We start from the raw sequence: 16,764 nt of genomic DNA on the forward strand, positions 1-16,764 counted from the left end.
CGTCCCTGTCAAGTTACAGGCTTGAAATTAGAGCTTTCTCATTTGCACAACAGGAGCTCACAGAATTGGAAATCTTTATTCCTAAATAAATAAAATCATGTGCCTTCAGCTTCACTGGTGAACTGGGGGTAATAGGAATCAAATCATAGTTCTACAAGCAGGCTTGTGCTTGTTCACACACCTTGCATAAAACAGTGCATGAGTGGTCTAAAATATAGCTTGTGATTTCTATGGGATGTGAGTCCAGATTCAGAGCTCTTTGCTAAAAAAAAAAAAATCAAAATATCTCCCACACTTTTGGAAATAAATGCAACTTGTAACTTCTGACAATAAAAGCAAGGATTTTCTAATTTTTAATTTAGCATTCTATCAGAGTCCTGTTTTTACCAGGAGCACAAAGTATTAATTACCAGAAGAATAAAACAATGTAATATGGCTGGTACTTCTGTAAGGTGTTCTTGAAGAGCTTTAACGTGGCAGAAGTGCTCTTGGTGATAAGAAAAAGCTGTCAGTGAGTGCAGGGCTGGGCATAAGCATTGTTGTGCTGTGTATGTGCCTCTTCCTTCCTGACAGACCTACTGCCAAAAGTAACTGCTGCCTCAGTAGGGCTTATGGCATTGTTCATAAGCTGCTATGCAATAGTTTTATATGCAAATATTTGGGTGATAAAATCTTCTCCAAGGTAACATGCTGCAGGATGGAGGGCTAGAGTTTGGAGGGATTTAATTTCCCAACAATGCAAATAGTGGCACTCCAGCACCTAATTGTGGAAAATACCAGTAGATGTCTTCAGGCATGTAAATGTTTGTGAAAATCTGCCCTGAGAGTTGTTTTTAGCAAACAGCTTGGAAAAAAATCCTCATTTTCTCTCTCTGCTGTAAACAAAACAGTGTTAATTAGTGTAGCTTGGAAAACTAGATTTGAATTTGACTTATGAGTGATTACATTTTTTGTGAGATGCTAGAACATGCAGCCATTGGTAAGTTTCTCTTCTAGTCTGTCTAGTTTGGAATAAGACACATACTTGCTGAAATAACTGTGGGAGAAAGACACAGTATTTTATGAGTTACTGTTAAAATTATGGAGTTTTCTTTAAGATGACAATGCTGTTACATTTTTGTATCACCTTTTCTTTGAGAAGATCCTCAGCTCTCATTTGACCAATCATATAAACAATGTTCTACAATCTAGGTTGAAAGGAAATGTCAGTTTAATCTCATACAGCAATTAGAACAAGCAAAGCAGAGTAAGCTTGGGAGAGTTAAAAGTAATTAAAAGGAATTTTTGTAAGAAGCAGGTCTGCACCCAGCACAAACAGCTGGGAAAAAGAGGTGAATGTGTGTTCAGCTTTGGTACAGCCTTATCTTGAGTGCTGTGTGCAGTGCTTGGCCTCATAAGCAAGAAACAAGGGAAAGTCCCTGAATGTGTCCAGAGAACAACAAAGCTGGTGAAAGGGCTGGAAGTTTTGTGAGGGGAGGCTGAAGGCTCTGGGTTTGTGTTGTTTGGAATAAAAGAGGCTGAGGGTGACCTTGTTCCTAAGGGGAAGCAGAGAAGGTGCTGAGCTCAGGTAGGATGTACAGGAATGATTTAAAAGTGCACCATGAAGGTTAAGATTGGACTTTGGGAAGCATTTCTTTACCAAGAGACTGGTCAAACACTGGAATAGGCTTCCAGAGAGGTGATTCTTGCCCAGGCTTCTCCGTGCTTAAGAGGCACCTGGAAAATACCCTTAGTAACATGCTTTAACTTTTGGTCAGCCCTGAATTGGTCAGTCAGGGGGATTAGTTGGTTGATACTGCTCCCTCCCAATTGCAATTATTCTATTCTATTCTATTCTATTCTATTCTATTCTATTCTATTCTATTCTATTCTATTCTATTCTATTCTATTCTATTCTATTCCTGTTCATCCCATCCCATCCCAAGATGTCAGGCTTCAGAGCATCCTCACTGTGAGTGATATCAGTTGGTTATTGATAAATCGGTTATCAATTTTCTCTGAAGGGCTGGGATATAAGTGACAGGAAAATATATGTAATCTTGACCTGGATTCCTATATGAGGAATAGCTTTGTAAAACAGTGAGCAGGTTTTGGAAAGTGCAGCTGACATTTGAACTTTAAATTTTATAAAAACTTAAGGGTGAGTGAACTTTAAAACTTATATACTTTCAAACATTTGCCTGCATCAGAGCATCTAGAAATAATTCAAATTTATTATCCCACTGTGTACACAGAGGCGTATGTAACATTACCATTTTACTGAAATAATACGTGTCAACTTATTTGAGGAATATGCAGTGGGGGGGGTGGGATCAGAAAGCAGATTTAGCATGACAGTAATTTTTCTCTACATTATATGGTTGTGAAATCTTTAAAAAGAAAAATAAATAAATATAAAAATCCATAGCATCTGCTATTGTATAAGTTAAATTTTACCCATCTGTGGGCTGAGCTGGCAATTTATGTATAGTCCATATACAGAAAATAGAGCTGATTAGATGTTCAGAAAGAAACCTGGTCTTTGGATACTGGAGTTTTATTATATAATGAATCACTGAGCTTCATCTTCCCTCATGTCTCTGCCACATTTGGAGGATGTACCCCATGGCCTGCCCTTGGCTGCTGTAATACTTGGTTCTTTTACTGCCAAAAGCCAGCAGTACTGGACACAAGCTGGAGCACAGGGAAGTATCTTCCTGGGAATTTGAAGAAGTAGGTAGGTGTCAGCAGAGAGCCAGAAAGCAGCAGGTGTCCTTTGCCAGCACTGGCAGAAGGGCAGCACCAGAAGATGTGTGTGTGTAGAGAGCATAGAGTGCTGTGAAACAGAGAGCGCCGTGAGCTGGGAGGAGGGTGTCCCCGATTCTGTGTTCAGCAGCACCGGTGTCATTTGCAGTGGCTGGGGTGTTTGCTAGAGATGGATCAGGTCTGCTGAAAGCCCAGGACTTGATTTTGGATTTGCTGTCTCTGTGCTTTCTATGGTGAATGTATGATAATAGTGACCAGAAGTGACCAGAAGTGACCATAAGCAATAGTGGGAACGCCTTTCCTGCAGTGACAGCCCCGGGTGTGCTGCTTTGGAGATCTGCAGACACCAAATACTTTTCAGCATGTCTTCCTCTGGCCAAGCTCCCCTTTACAGTGGCAACATTTAAAAAGCTTAGACCCTCTCATTGTTGCTGCTCTGGCTGGGGAATTGCCAAGGTGCAAGTTACAGCCTGCAGCTGGCCACATCTGCAGTGTGGACTGTGATGGGAACCCTGTCCCTCTGCCCATCAGCACGGAGCTTGCTCTAAGCATTGCAGGAAGAGACACAACAACTGGAGAACAGAAAATCTGGTGGCCAAGCAGCTACACTGCCAAACTCACTGCACCCTGCTCTGTCTCTGATGTAAGTAGTCAAAGCTGAACAAAGTGAGTTGCTCTGTTCCTAGGTTGGAAGGTGATGAAAATTCATGTTTTTCTCATTATATGCTTGTGGCCAAACAGGGTCGCTCCTCTTCCTTCTGTAATGCCAGACACATACTGTGGCAGCACTTTGATTTGGAATTCTGACTATCCTATTTGGTTACATTGACTGTTTTGTTCTTTCAAAAATTCTAATACAGCTGTTTGTATATATGGCATTAAAATGAGAAGGAAAACAATTCCTAAGAACATCTCTGGAAAATCATGTTCTCGTCCTGAATTGATATTAATGAATAAAAACTTTGTTTTGCAGTTCTGCAAAGAATGAGGGTCAGTTTGTGGAAGGCCTGAAACAACAGTTTGGTGGCAAGGGTTTAGTGACACCAGCAAACAGGTTAATGTAATTATTGATTAAGACATAAACATCCCAAATGTAAATGTGAGACCCAGAACTTGGATCTGAAATGGTTGGAAAATGGACTCTTTCCCCACTGAAGGACCATTTAGTTAATGGTTTTAGTTCACACCTCTTTTTGAAATTGAATTTTGAAGTTGGACTAAAGAATCTGATGCCAGGCATTGTAAACTACTGGTTTTCACATGCGAGTTTCCAGTTCTCAGTGTGTTTATTTTTAAAATAGTGTAGCTCCCTTTTCTCTGTAAAGTTCCTGGACAATTACAACTGTAGAACATTAAACAGTGTTTTATTTCAGTGGGAGGCTTATTTCAAAGAGATTCAACACTCAGTTTGCCTACAGAAATTGGAACATTTAAGCTACAGTAGACCAGTTATTGAGAGGCAACCTTTGAGATTGAAATGGTTTTATGAAAATTGACAGCTTTTGTGCTAAATTAATGCATCAGTGAAGGAACAAAGTTCACATATTAAGCATTAATATCTGTGCACTCTTTCTGATTTAGGAGAGTGCTCTTTTGTTGAGTGGTGGGATAATATATTTGAACATTTGGATATGAAAGTGCTTGAAGGGCTATTGGTAAAAGCACTTGGTTGCAACTGTTGCTCTATCAAATATGGCTCAACTTGAAATATTTACTGTGGAGGAAAAATTACGAATTTATTTTGGCTCTACTGGACAGATTTTATGAATGCTTCCATTTTATGCCTGTAGATACCAGTACAAGAAATCCATGCAGTCTTTTTTTTCTGTAGATTAACATCCTGCTTCCCAATAGGTGCTAGGTGAATGGACTGAAATACATGTTAACTGTATGATGTATTTGGAAATGTTGGTTCTGGGATTTAGAAGCACTTTGTTAGATAACATAATGTATAAAGAAAATGCAGCACCCAGCTCTCCATTACAAAGGTAGGTCTGTTTGTATTGAAAGCAATAATCTATTCTATTTATTGACTTAAATTACTTTATTTCTTCTATTGTCATTAAATGCAATGGAATGAAAAAATATATTTAAAATATATTTTAGAACTTCCTGTGTACTACTTACTGGTAAATGCTCAGCCAAGATCAGCTGTTGAGGCAGCACATTCTGGAAGATAAGGTGGTTTCTCTGTCTCTTGCTTTTTACTTTAATCTGCATTCACCCTGGCTTGAGGGAACCCCACAGGAGAGCAGGACACACAGCAAGCAGGAGAGGCCAGCCAAGGATCCTGCTCCCACCAGCTCCTGAGCACAGGGATCCCTACCTGCAGAAACAAGATCTGAAAAGGCAGATGGCACTTCACCTGACAAAATTGAAATGATTTCTACTTTGTGCATTTAAATATTCCTGCTCCTGCCAGGTCTATCATTCATCAGGATCCCATGGGAGGGGAGAGGGGAAATTATTGCAACAATCAATCTGCTACAGGGCTGTTCCTTATCTGCTTGGTAGAATGATGCCCTCTTAGCTGCTGTACCAACATGTAGGATGTGCTTTTTTTAAAGAAAGACTTGGTTATTTTTGTTGCATTTAATGCCTTATGTATTTATTTTCCTCACCTTCCACCCCCCTTTTTAAAAAATAAAATCTGTCCTACATGAAGTCACTGACATGTTTACTTACACTGAGGTTCTTTCCAGGGCAGAATTTGACTGACTATAAAATATTCTTATTTCTTTTCCTAAGAAATGCAGTTCTTTTCTCATTTTCTTTTGCTCATGCTTTTGTATTTCAAATTGTTTCTCAGATTTGTTTAAAAACTCGTTAATTTGAAAAATTACAAAATGATCAGTTAGAGCATCTATTAAGGAAGAGAAGATTCAATCACTGTATAAAAGTGTTAGTTCTTTCCTTTTCAGATGCCTCTTCCATGCAACCTATGAGCTCCATTATTCACCTCTCACAGGCTACAGGAGTGTAGGTATATTTCATTTATATCTTTTTTCTTGGCTTTGAATTTTTGTTGCTATTTACAGAAACACAGGAGTGGTGACCCAAGTTATTTTTAAACCTTTAATGTCTCAAACACTATCCACTCTCATTATTTTGACTACATGAACAGCCTTTGGAGGATTAAAACTGCAACAATGAACTGAATTGTATATACATTGATGCATGTGAGGTGCAGACCATATAAACTAGAGTAGAATCAGACTTTACACCTCCCTAGACTCTACCAAATCTTAAAAAGCAAGGAAAGCCCTGAGGAGCCTTGAAAGGAACAGAAACTATTGCTCGTGTTTTCCCTTATGCTGTTGTAACCACAGACAATTTCAGGGAAAAGTTGGGTAGAGGGGCAGCAACAGCCTTTTTATTTTTGTTCTGCTCTAGGTTTGTGTGCCCAGTCTTTCGGCCCTATGACTCATTAACAGCTCTGTTCAGTAACTGAAGTGAGATGACTGTGCTGACCCCCATCTCCAACCTTTGCCTCTGTTGAGCTGTGACTTGTTCCCAGTTTTAAATTATTGTGACATCTAAGTATTTTGTCAGCCTCTTGTACTTTGCCAAGCATTCTCTCTGCTTGAGCCCACCTGGCCTTTGAGCCCACTTACTGTCATGGTGCAGTAGGTAAAGACACAGCACAGCCACCGTCTGGTTCAGCCATCGCCTCTTTAAAGCCTCTGCTGAAGCACCTCTGCTCTTGTTCAGTGACTGATCAGACCCTGGTTACTCATTCCGTGAATCCACCACCTTCTGCTATTCCACACTTCTTCAGAAATTCTTGGATAAGCATTTTCTACTTCAGGTACACATGAAGAAGAAACCCAGCTTTGTGCTGTGCCCTCTTGTGTGCAGCACACAGCTGCTGTGCTACCTTTAGTGCAGGCTGAGATCTGTTGCTTTCCCGTGGGCAGCACATCTCCCCCAGCAGCAGGATCTGAACGTGCTCCAGGAAAGCTGCTCCATTCCCTATAACCCAGCCAGGACTCCTCAGCAGCAGTGGCTCCGTGCTTTGTGTAGCTCCTCTCCTCTGCTGATGTACTTACTGCATGTGTCCAAATTCTTCACCCGGGGGCCAGTGCTGTGGGACCCTCCACACCCAGGCTACAGCCACCAATCTGACCTTGGCTCACAGACTGAGTTCTCACCCTGCCAAAGGGGAAACTGAAGAACATAGTGAAGTCTTTGCTTTCTAACATAATAGAGAATACATTTCTGTTCTGCATACAGGGGATTGATGAAGACAAACTCATAAGGTAATACAGCTACTGCTCTGATACAGAAGCTGAACAGCCCTTAAAGCCATAGTCTGGGGAAGAAATAGTGTGTAGCATTTGAAAAAAAAACAAAGCAGTTTTCTCATAAATGGCTTGTAGCTATTTTTGGATTTACTTTTTTTAGCTTGCCAACCAAAGGTATTACCATAAACTACATGAACATAACTGTCTCTAAGGAGATTGTTAATATTAGTGATGGCCTATTATTGTGATGGACAACGATTCTCTGGAACATAAATAACTCAGCTTACATTAAATTTAAGAAGTAAAAAAAGAAAAAAAAAGATCCAGCTTCAAAGAAAATCTCAAAGTAAGATTGCTACCACAGTTTTGGTTCAGATCACTTGCACATGACGATACAGTTTTTAAATACAGAATCATGTTACTTTTAACCCATGATGACCCAGGACGAGTGGCCTATTCTGACTGAATGGGTCTCTTCATTATTTCTCATGGAACAGGCAGACAGAGCAAGGCTCAAGGACAGCTGCCTGATCCAGCACACCTCAGCACTGCCATCTGTGAGGGACAGAGCTCCTCAATCAAGTAGCTGTAATCATTCACTCACACTGCATCTTGGTCTTGTTCCTGGAACAGTTTCATTTGAAACTTTTGTTTGAAATAAAGGGTCAGCATTGTTATTATGGACAATTTCAACCCACGTGTCTGATGTCTGCCAAAGTTCTGACCAGAAGAATCTGGTCTTGAAAGGGGAAGTGATAATAATCTTTACTGGAGATTGCACTGGAATATATACTCAGAGATAAACTGCTTTAGAAATCCTTCTGCCTATTCAGAACACAGAAACACATCCTTGTGGTGTAAAGCTACCCCTTCTCTCTTAAAAATTAATGTGTGAATGAACATTACAGGAATTAGCAACATGCTCAAGAAACAGGTCTAGTTAATTCTCACTATATGAAAGGGAAGGTGAAAAAAACACCTCAGCAGTACCTTGTTTTGATTTTTTTAATGACCAAGTGTAGCAAAACCAAAGCAATCATGAACAAGATAATTGTACACACATGTGTTAGTCAATAACTAAACTGTGCAAATTGACCTCAGTACTTGTTCCCTCCTTACTCTCCCTCCCCCTCTTACATGAAAGATTCATATACGGTGCAGCAGGGCAGCTCTGAGACACTGCTCAAAGTCAGTAGAATATTTTTGTTACCTTAAGTAGGAAATGTAACAGGCCAATCATTGAAATTAAGACTTTTCTGGCCTCAGTTTAACCTTCCTGTACCTCAGTGTTTGCTTTCATTGATCAGAATACCTTACCTAAGATTAGTAATTTTTTACTAGCAGGAATCCTTTGAGAGTTCACATATTTTTTCCTTTTGACAAAAATGATTATTTCAAAGGCTGCTACTTGATTCAGATGTAAGATTTATATGATCCAAGATGTGCAACCTAAATATTTAATTAATCATTTAATTTGGTAGTGCAAATACAAAATTGGTAATTAAATAGACAAAAATCTTACAGGACAGATCTGTTCAATCCTTACTATTTCAGAAGGACTCCTTGGTAAGCCCTGTTCAAAAAACCACATTAATAGCTTTGTGTTAATAAATTGATCCAATGAAGCAGAACAAATTTTTATAGTTCATTGTGTTGAAGACCTTGAGAGATTCTGCTGGATAAGTCTTGCAAGTGCTTCTTCACCTACCAGGAAAACAAAACACATGAAACAAATTTCAGGATGACAATAAATTATCAATATAATAATATATTCATATTCTGCTACGAGTATTTGTAACAACAGAAAGAGTAGAAAGCAGGAAGATTTCAGGCCTTTTAGAATCAGGCCTATAAAAAACAATTATGTGTATGCTGTACTAAACATGGAGAACAGATGTGTGTTGAACTCCCCTTCTGGAAGTCATTCAGCTTGCATGAAAAATCAGCACTGGATAATCTACTTCCCCTCTGCTACTGAGTTAAACTTTCAACATGTATGTAACACTGGATTTATACAGACCTTATATCCTAGTTCTTTTGTCTTTTCTTGCAGCATGGCATATTTCTCTTTGTTTCTGTTCAGATGATCTTTATCTCCAGTTCCCTCTACGTGCTTCAGTTTCTCGTGTGAAATCTCTAATTGCTTCTGGTAATGATGGTGCTTTTCAATTTTTGCTTCAAAATGTTTCAGCTCCTCCTAAGATAACAAATACATACAGCTTCAGAGGAGTTTCCTTCCAAGCCTTCCTTTCTCTTGCCAAGACACTCCTAATGACACTTTACTAAGTCAGGCACAGGAAGCTTTTTTAGTTCCCTGTTGCTTAAGAATGTCTGGACAATCCATTACCATCACCACCAGATTAATGATTTTGAAAGCAGGTGCTGAAAAGGACCCACTGCAGAGTCCTCAACAGGTGACTATGGGTGGCTGTGAGGTGCTGCGAGATGAGAGCAGTGAACACCAAGTAAAACTTCAGGCATAAGAACAGTAGACTGAGGGGAGAGACACAAATTCTTAAAAAACCCCTGTTTTTAAAATCTTATTAACAGGCAGAGTCAGATTAATAAAAAATCAAATCTTTTCTGTATACAACTTGAGTTGAATAAAAATGGTATGAACTGCACAGGAATTAATTTCTATATAATTTCCTTGAAAAGCAGTCTTTATCACAATAGTTTTGCATCAGCTCAACACAGCTCCGACATGGGAAGTTAACAGTACAAGAGATGGGCATGAGAGGGAAATTGCTGGGTATACAGATTACAGTGCTTTCCAAGGACATTAATTAAGACATTGGGTAAGAAGGGTAAATCTGGTGCATTGGCAACAAAGAAGCAGGGTCTGATCTTTCAAAGATTCAAAATATGCAACATTTCTTTTGAGAGGATTCAGAGTTTTCATTCTGCTGATTATAACAGAATCACCATATGATTAGTTACATGCATGTCTATATATTTGAACTATTAAAAAGGCAGCATTACTTTTTTTAAGGTGTCTGGGGGGTAATACAGAAGTGGCTGCAATCAGAGTAACATCGTGTGTTTCTTTATGTGGCAAAATAACTTTCTGCAAGAGAAGTCACTGGAATTCTACATACCCGAAAAGATTCAAGTTCTTTCTCAGTGAAATTAGCTGATTTGGCCATGTCCCACAAATCAATCACTCTTGGTTCTTCAAATTCTAAACAAACACATATAACGAAGTGAAAACCTGGATGCTTTTAATGCCCACCTTCAATGAAAGATGAAGAGATGCTTTCTGACATATATATATATATATTAAGAACAGAGACACTAAGCACTGCATTTCTAATAGATCTATACAGATGAAAAAGGAGAAGCAGCCAAGTACAGGATAAAACTAGATACTAGTACTAGGTAAAACAAGTAGGCTTTTGGAAGCAAAAAACCCGAAACCTGAGGAACTGGATAAAGGCATTGCTTCCCCTGCATGTTGTCTCATTTACTTGTCCTCCTGGGGCAATAGCCCTTCTCATGGGGGCATGGAAGACAGAACTATCCTCTTAACACACTGACTGTATCCTTCCATTAGGCTTCCAGGGTTTGGTTCTAAATAGGACTGGCTGGCTGTATCGATTCAGCCCACTGTGATACACGATGCACTGTGATACTGTGACAATACCCTTTCACTTGCCCACCGATTTTGATTTTTTGAAACAAAATGGGTCCCAAATAAGCACAAACCCCTCTGTATCATACCACTGGTTGTGTCATATCCCTGGTGACTGACTTTACGCAAACGCTCAAAGCCCTGATTGATGCTTCTTAATTTCTCCTTGAGTTCTCTGTGTTTGTTGTGCAAGATTTCCTCTTTCACCAGGTTCTCCTCAGATGGATTGATAACATTTTTGTGGATATCTGTCAAAGAACAGTAAGTGTTATTGATTGTGGGCCAAATCTTGATAGGTCAAAAACTCCAGAAATCCCCCAAATCTGAGGTGAATAAAAGATGCTAAGTTCTTAGGATTTGAGTGCAAATAAAGCGTCAAAACCAGATTTTAAGAAATAATTCCTTTTGCAGGTCAGTATTCAGATCAATGTCCCTTGGTGCTCTGGAGGGTGATGTTACAGAAATGCCTTATAACCCTACTAGCCACCCAATTATAGTAAGGAAATGCTTTTATTTTCCTGGGTCAGCAATATCCCAAGAAAATGAGATAAGGATGTTTAATGAGTTCTTCCCTGGACATTTAATGAACCAAGACATCTGATGGTGAAATGATTTTCAGCAGCTTCCAGATTGGACTGTGTAATGCAAACATCAAACTATCAGCTTTAGAATTCTTCAGCTCTCCAATTTTAGCTCAGATTAGTATAGCAAGATGGGTTCAGATCCTTGATGCTCTAATAAACTTCAGGCTTGGTGCCTAAGATATTCAATATCTCCTCTTGGGCTCCCTGCTGGTGAGATGAAACATGCATGTTCTGCAGACTTCAGAACCCCATTTTGTAGCACTGGATTTATGCTTGCTGCATAATTTCCTGCAAACTACAACAGCCATCGTTAATCTGATGGCACCATCCCTGCAGGAAATGCAGGCAGAATCAAAAAACAAAAATGGCAACATTTTCATTAGCTGGTAAGAATTTTGGCAGCTAATGTCGAACTAAACCCAGGAAGTATCTGAAAATGCCAGCATCTGCAAGTGGTTCTGACAGAAATGTCAGGAGTTTCAAAGAAATTTGGAAGCAATGGAAACAATGGGAAGAGAAGAGAGTTGTACTGATCTTGAAACACCAGAGAAATGTTCAGGCACCTTCTGTTCTGCTCACAGTCTCCAGCAGAATATTGTATTCACGAATCTTTTCTTTGTGATGCTTGAATTCTCGCCAAAGCTTATCCAGCTCCTCATCAGAGAACTTCCCAGAGGTCTTGGCCTGAAAGAAACATGAGCTCATTGTGCTTTCCAGGTCAAGTGCCCTCAACTGCCAAAACGTCTTCCCACTTCTCAGCACATTTAGAAAATTATTAAGTGCAGCTTTTCTTTAGATCTTTTTAAAAAAAATCTTTTAATATTTGTATGTGGGCAGGATTTAGATGTTGATGGATAAGATGCCTTTAATCATGTCAAAAGAAGTTTGCATCAGACTTATAAAGATGGACTTGCTATGGACTACCCAGTGAAAGGTGTCTAGCATTTCTATTCCATGGGAAACAATTTAATACAGAAATAAGGGCCATGGAGCTCCACAGACAACTGTAAGGGAATTTGCATGAGAGATGCAGCCTGATATTAAACACAGTCTTTACTTCACCTTACTCTACTAGCATATGAAGATTTTATCACTGCACTTGCTCTGTAACTATTAAGGAAGCACTGCTCACACACCTGGAGCACTATCCACAAATCTGGTGGCATACTTGCTATAATGCCTGATCAAAAGTGAATGTTTTTGAGACCTATTTAGACCCCTTTTTTTTAACTTAGGGAATATTTCTCCTATTGCACTTTACTGTTCCCCAAAGCACAGGACATCATGCTCTTTGCCAGAGCTGTATTTAGTTACAGTAACATTTTAAAGTCCAGCAAATATTTTTTTCTGCATTACTACCACTGTACTAGACTCATGAGAAAATTCTTTAGATTTACCTGACTAATTGCTTCTTAAAGTTTGTATTATTTAATTTCTGAAGATTATAACTTTGCCAGTTTTAACTTCTCAAACTTGACAGTACATCTTCCACTTTTTATGCAAATGAATGCAAATACTGGAAATTTTCAGTTGAATACTAGGTTGAGAAAATCCTTTTTTAAAACCCTTCTCCACAATACATTTCACTTCTAGACAAGTCTTCAAAATGGTTCTATTTTAAATGCACCGTTTTAAAAACATCCATAAACCCCAATAACAAAACTGAGAAAAACACCATAGATACAGTCACACTAAGGAAGTCATGAGTTCAGGGAAATGTGAGGAAATACTCTGTTTGACCTCAGGGGACCCAGGCTCCACCCTTCAGACTAAGGTGAGTGTTTTATCTGCCAAGACAACCTGCCACAGCTGGATGGTCTGAATGCAGATTCTCAGGGCATGAAGATGTGAGCAAGAGCAAGGCAGTTTGGTCAGTACTTAACAAAAGAGTAGTAAAGCTATCTCCAAGTCTGAAGACTTGTCTCAGAAGACACAGCTAAGAGTTCAGTGAAGAAACATTGATTTCCTACACTCCAGTTCCTAGAAATCTTACCTTGCTCCATAATTTTTCCAGTCTTGGATCATCTAGTGCGTCACTTTCTGTGCCATCTTTAATATAGTTGGTATCAACTAGTTGAGAGTCCTTCTTTCCATTCATTCCATATTTAGTCAGAATGACTGCAAGGGAATAGAAGATACAGAAACATGAGAACCAGCTGCGGATGTATGGAAGGTGAGAGATGGCCTACATCTGCAACTTGCAGAGCTGGACTTTGCAGCTCACAGAGGAGAAGCTAATAGCTCAAGACACAGTTGTCCCAGGTTCAATGACCTCTTCTGAAATTATTGGGAGCAAAGGACTCTGTTAGGCTCCTGCAGCTCCCTGCTGACCTCCACAGAACTCCTTGTGTGCTCAGTATCCAGAAAGACAACCTATTATTTAATAGCTTAAACACAAGTGACTAACCATGCATGTGTCGATGCAAAGTTTAAACCTTTCTTCCCAGGACAGACCTTACCATTCAAGTTGCGTCTGAGCTTGGCTTCCTTCTCTCCATCTTCATCCAGCCCTTCAGCCTTCAGTTTTTTCCAGCTTAGCTCATCCTTTTCTTGTATTTTCAGATCACTGTGCAACTCTGCCAGTTTCACAGCAGAGAGATGGAGCTAACAAGAACAGAGAAAAGTTTGCTTCAGAGCTACCTCAGGAACCAGTACAGATACATAACAACCAGTACGGCACAGCAATTCTTCTCAAACAACATGCCATTGCCACCACATGTGCTTTCTTATGGACCATCTTCCAACCATATTGTTATAGAGAGTTGAAAAACTTTATTGGTTAGTACAGTTTTTCAGTCTACCAGGTCACTGAGTGTGGTCTTGCAGGTCAAAGAGTCACTTCATCAGCAATTTTTACTATGATCAAAATGAAAAAAAAATTTCTCAGATAATTTCTTAACGTGGTTTATGTGCATTAAAACATACAAAACCTAGAGGTATTCCTCTCTGACATACTAGGAAAAAAAAGGTAAGACACTGAGGCTGAAGATAGGAAAAAACCCAAACATTAGTTTAAATGAATGCTAGGTCAGCTTGAAATTTTGTGAGCTCCAGAGAAAACAGGAAAAATGACTAATAGGTGGTTGGCTAAGCAGCACTGCTGTGAGTTGATCCTGAACTTCCAGATTTTAACCTTAGCAATTCAGTTTAAAACAAAGAAATGTAACAAACCATCTCGATACTTCATTAATAAACAGAAGGTGAAGTGAGGAGTCCAGAGGTGATAAAACTCCTGCAACTACTGTGCACCCAGCTCCTGGGAGCTCAAATCCAGTCTGAAACCACCTGGGCTCCTCAGTCCTAGGATGTTTATCTATTGGAGGTTTATTTTAATCATTAAAACCAGCTTAGACATTATAAAAATTCTCATTTTCATTGAGGAATTAGCATGTTTAATAAACACAGACTCAGAACTCAGTATCGTTTTTAAACACCAGAATGATACTGAAAAGAATCAGCCACTCCTTTGTGTGTGTCAGTAGGTTATTTTTAAGTAACTAGGAAAAGTGTCATTACTTTGATCTAATGCACTTCCTATTGACAGGAATTCAGGAAACTATCCACATTATTGTTTATGCTTCCATCACAGGCTGTCCTATTAATTAATCTTGTGCCACTGCATATAATTATTTTGATTTTTAAACTATTTTTCTCTGCATCTTGCACTTGGCTTACTGAAATTACCAAAATCTAGGGTAGTTAGAATCACAGGTAAATATAATACTTATAGAACACATTAAAACTTCTGATCCCTCTAATACCAAAGCAAAGGAGTGTCCCTGTTGTCTTCTTTACCATCTACTTTTGGAGAACTGCTTTACAGAAAAAAAGCACTTAGAAGAAACCACTTTATTTATCATTCTTAGTATGTGCTAAAGTAAAAGAAAAACCTTAATCATGTACAGGGATGCCCTGATGCAGAATATCAAAATTAATATTAACTATATTTCTTTGCCTGAAAGAACTGAACCTTTGCCAGTCATGACCCTAATTCCCATGGTCCACAATATTAAGGGGATATGTGCAGTGCATTCTTCTCCTCCTGTTGGAGCTGGTTTTTTTTTTTAGTTCTAAGTAAATATTTCCACTGCAATTAAATAACTTGATTGTATTTTCACTTTAATCAAATATTTTTTGTAGTCCACCGTGAGAGAAACTCAAGTATCACTGTCAAAATCAAGGCTTTCATCTGGGAATGGTGATACCCATCTGCCGGTACTCTTGCATTTGTTTACATCACTTGATGTGAATGTAGGCGATACAAACACCAGGATGGAGGGTTCCCTCTTCTCCTGTAGGGGACTTCTGCCCCATGCAGAGCAGGAACCGAGGCCACCGCCTTCAGACAGCCGAGAGCACCACAGTCCCGAAGAGCACGGCTAAAGCATTCAACCAGCGAGCTCTGCGCCAGCCGCAGGTGATCCATGGCACACGAGAGGCTCCCCTCTCTCTCCCACTTGCTGGGCAGGTGCTTTAGCTGCTGTATTTAAATACGGGCAGCCAACACCTCCAAGACTCAGGCACACATCCCTGTCCCGAGAGCAGGGCCAGCCGCGGGGCTGAGGGAGCGCTCGCTGCGTGACCGTCGGGGTCAGCCGTGCCCGAGAATACAACAAAAGGCACCGCAGCCCCGAGCCGGGGCCAGCCAGCCTCGGTCTCTCCTCACACACGGGTCCCCGCTGCTCCCCATCTCCCTGACGGGCAATGAGTGTCTGAAGCGGCCGGGCCCGACCTCGGAGCCCCCTCCGCGCACCGCCATCGCTCGGCGCCGCCCCACTCACCCGCTGCGCCTTCTCCCAGACCTGGTTCAGCCTCACTACTCGGAACTCCCCGGCCTCCCGCCGCTTGCCGCCGCCGGCAGCCAGGCCCTCGTTGGCCTCCCGGGAGTACTTGCTGGCCTGGCCGGCGGCAGCCAGAAGCAGCGCGGCGGCGAGGGCCGGCAGCGCCCACAGAGCCGCCATGTCGCGCCGCGCGGGGAACTACAACTCCCGAGATGCCGTGCGGGCACCGCGCCCCCCCGGCCGGGGAGGGGAGCTCGCTGCTGGAGGAGCAGAGGCGAGGCCGAGGAGGGTTGAAAATCCAGGGACTGGTTTGGGTTCTGGGGAGCGTCAGAAGGGTTCGGTTTGAGCTGTTTCTCTTTGTGCCATTCTCCTCAGTGCTTGCTTCACAAAATATGCTGGACGTGGCACGTTTTATGAGTAGTTTTTCCCCAAACACTCGGTGTTGATGTCGGCTGTGCGAGAACAAGGGGCCGCAGCGGGTTCGACCGCCACTGCTTTCATCAGACAAAGTTTTCAGGTATTAGCACAATGTCCAAGAGTACACAGATAGAGAAAAGCAGCTCGGAGAGGACGGAAGGCAAGAGTGGGGAGCGGTTTCCCCGTGCTCCCTTGGCGGTGGCAGAGAAGGACGCCTGTAGCCGGGATGGCACACAGGGATGGATGGCGGCCAGGGCGGGAGGGATGTGAGGAATGCGGGGACACACGGGTTGGGTTGGTATTGAGGGGTGAGGTGTGGGAATGGCTCTGGGCTCGGTGGTGTGGGCAGGAGGGATGTGAGA

At 41.0% G+C, this 16,764-nt stretch overlaps 1 protein-coding gene and 1 long non-coding RNA gene across 5 annotated transcripts in view; one reads left to right on the forward strand and one right to left on the reverse strand.

The window, feature by feature from the left end:
* Nucleotides 1-7,980: 7,980 nt before the first annotated feature.
* LRPAP1 (LDL receptor related protein associated protein 1) lies at nt 7,981-16,647 on the reverse strand. The gene is made up of 8 exons (XM_014895288.2): nt 15,986-16,647; nt 13,664-13,808; nt 13,198-13,322; nt 11,768-11,888; nt 10,710-10,868; nt 10,088-10,170; nt 9,010-9,186; nt 7,981-8,693 (listed from the first exon to the last, which is right to left on the reverse strand). Exons 1-8 carry the CDS (start codon nt 16,163-16,165, stop codon nt 8,628-8,630), a joined length of 1,056 nt encoding a protein of 351 aa, XP_014750774.2. The 5' UTR covers nt 16,166-16,647; the 3' UTR covers nt 7,981-8,627.
* The window catches only part of LOC148223868 (uncharacterized), a 207,389-nt gene continuing 206,988 nt past the window's right edge, over nt 16,364-16,764 (forward strand). For 3 of the 4 annotated variants that reach the window (XR_015803008.1, XR_015803009.1, XR_015803010.1), the window contains exon 1: nt 16,364-16,502. This is a non-coding gene — a long non-coding RNA (uncharacterized LOC148223868). The remainder of the gene's footprint in view (nt 16,503-16,764) is intronic. The other variant, XR_015803011.1, reaches the window with a different exon arrangement.

This window comes from Sturnus vulgaris, chromosome 4 (genome assembly GCF_052056855.1).
Source record: "Sturnus vulgaris isolate bStuVul1 chromosome 4, bStuVul1.hap1, whole genome shotgun sequence".
In the NCBI taxonomy this organism is placed as follows: Eukaryota; Metazoa; Chordata; class Aves; order Passeriformes; family Sturnidae; genus Sturnus; species Sturnus vulgaris.

Excerpts from the sequence above, each read along its gene's own strand:
- LRPAP1 (XM_014895288.2), bottom strand. The coding sequence starts at position 16,165 with ATGGCGGCTCTGTGGGCGCTGCCGGCCCTCGCCGCCGCGCTGCTTCTG. Across the intron at positions 13,809-15,985 it reads TCTGGGAGAAGGCGCAGCGG|CTCCATCTCTCTGCTGTGAA; the intron begins GTGAGTGGGGCG and ends TGTTCTTGTTAG. Across the intron at positions 8,694-9,009 it reads CAAAAGAACTAGGATATAAG|GTGAAGAAGCACTTGCAAGA; the intron begins GTCTGTATAAAT and ends TTTTCCTGGTAG.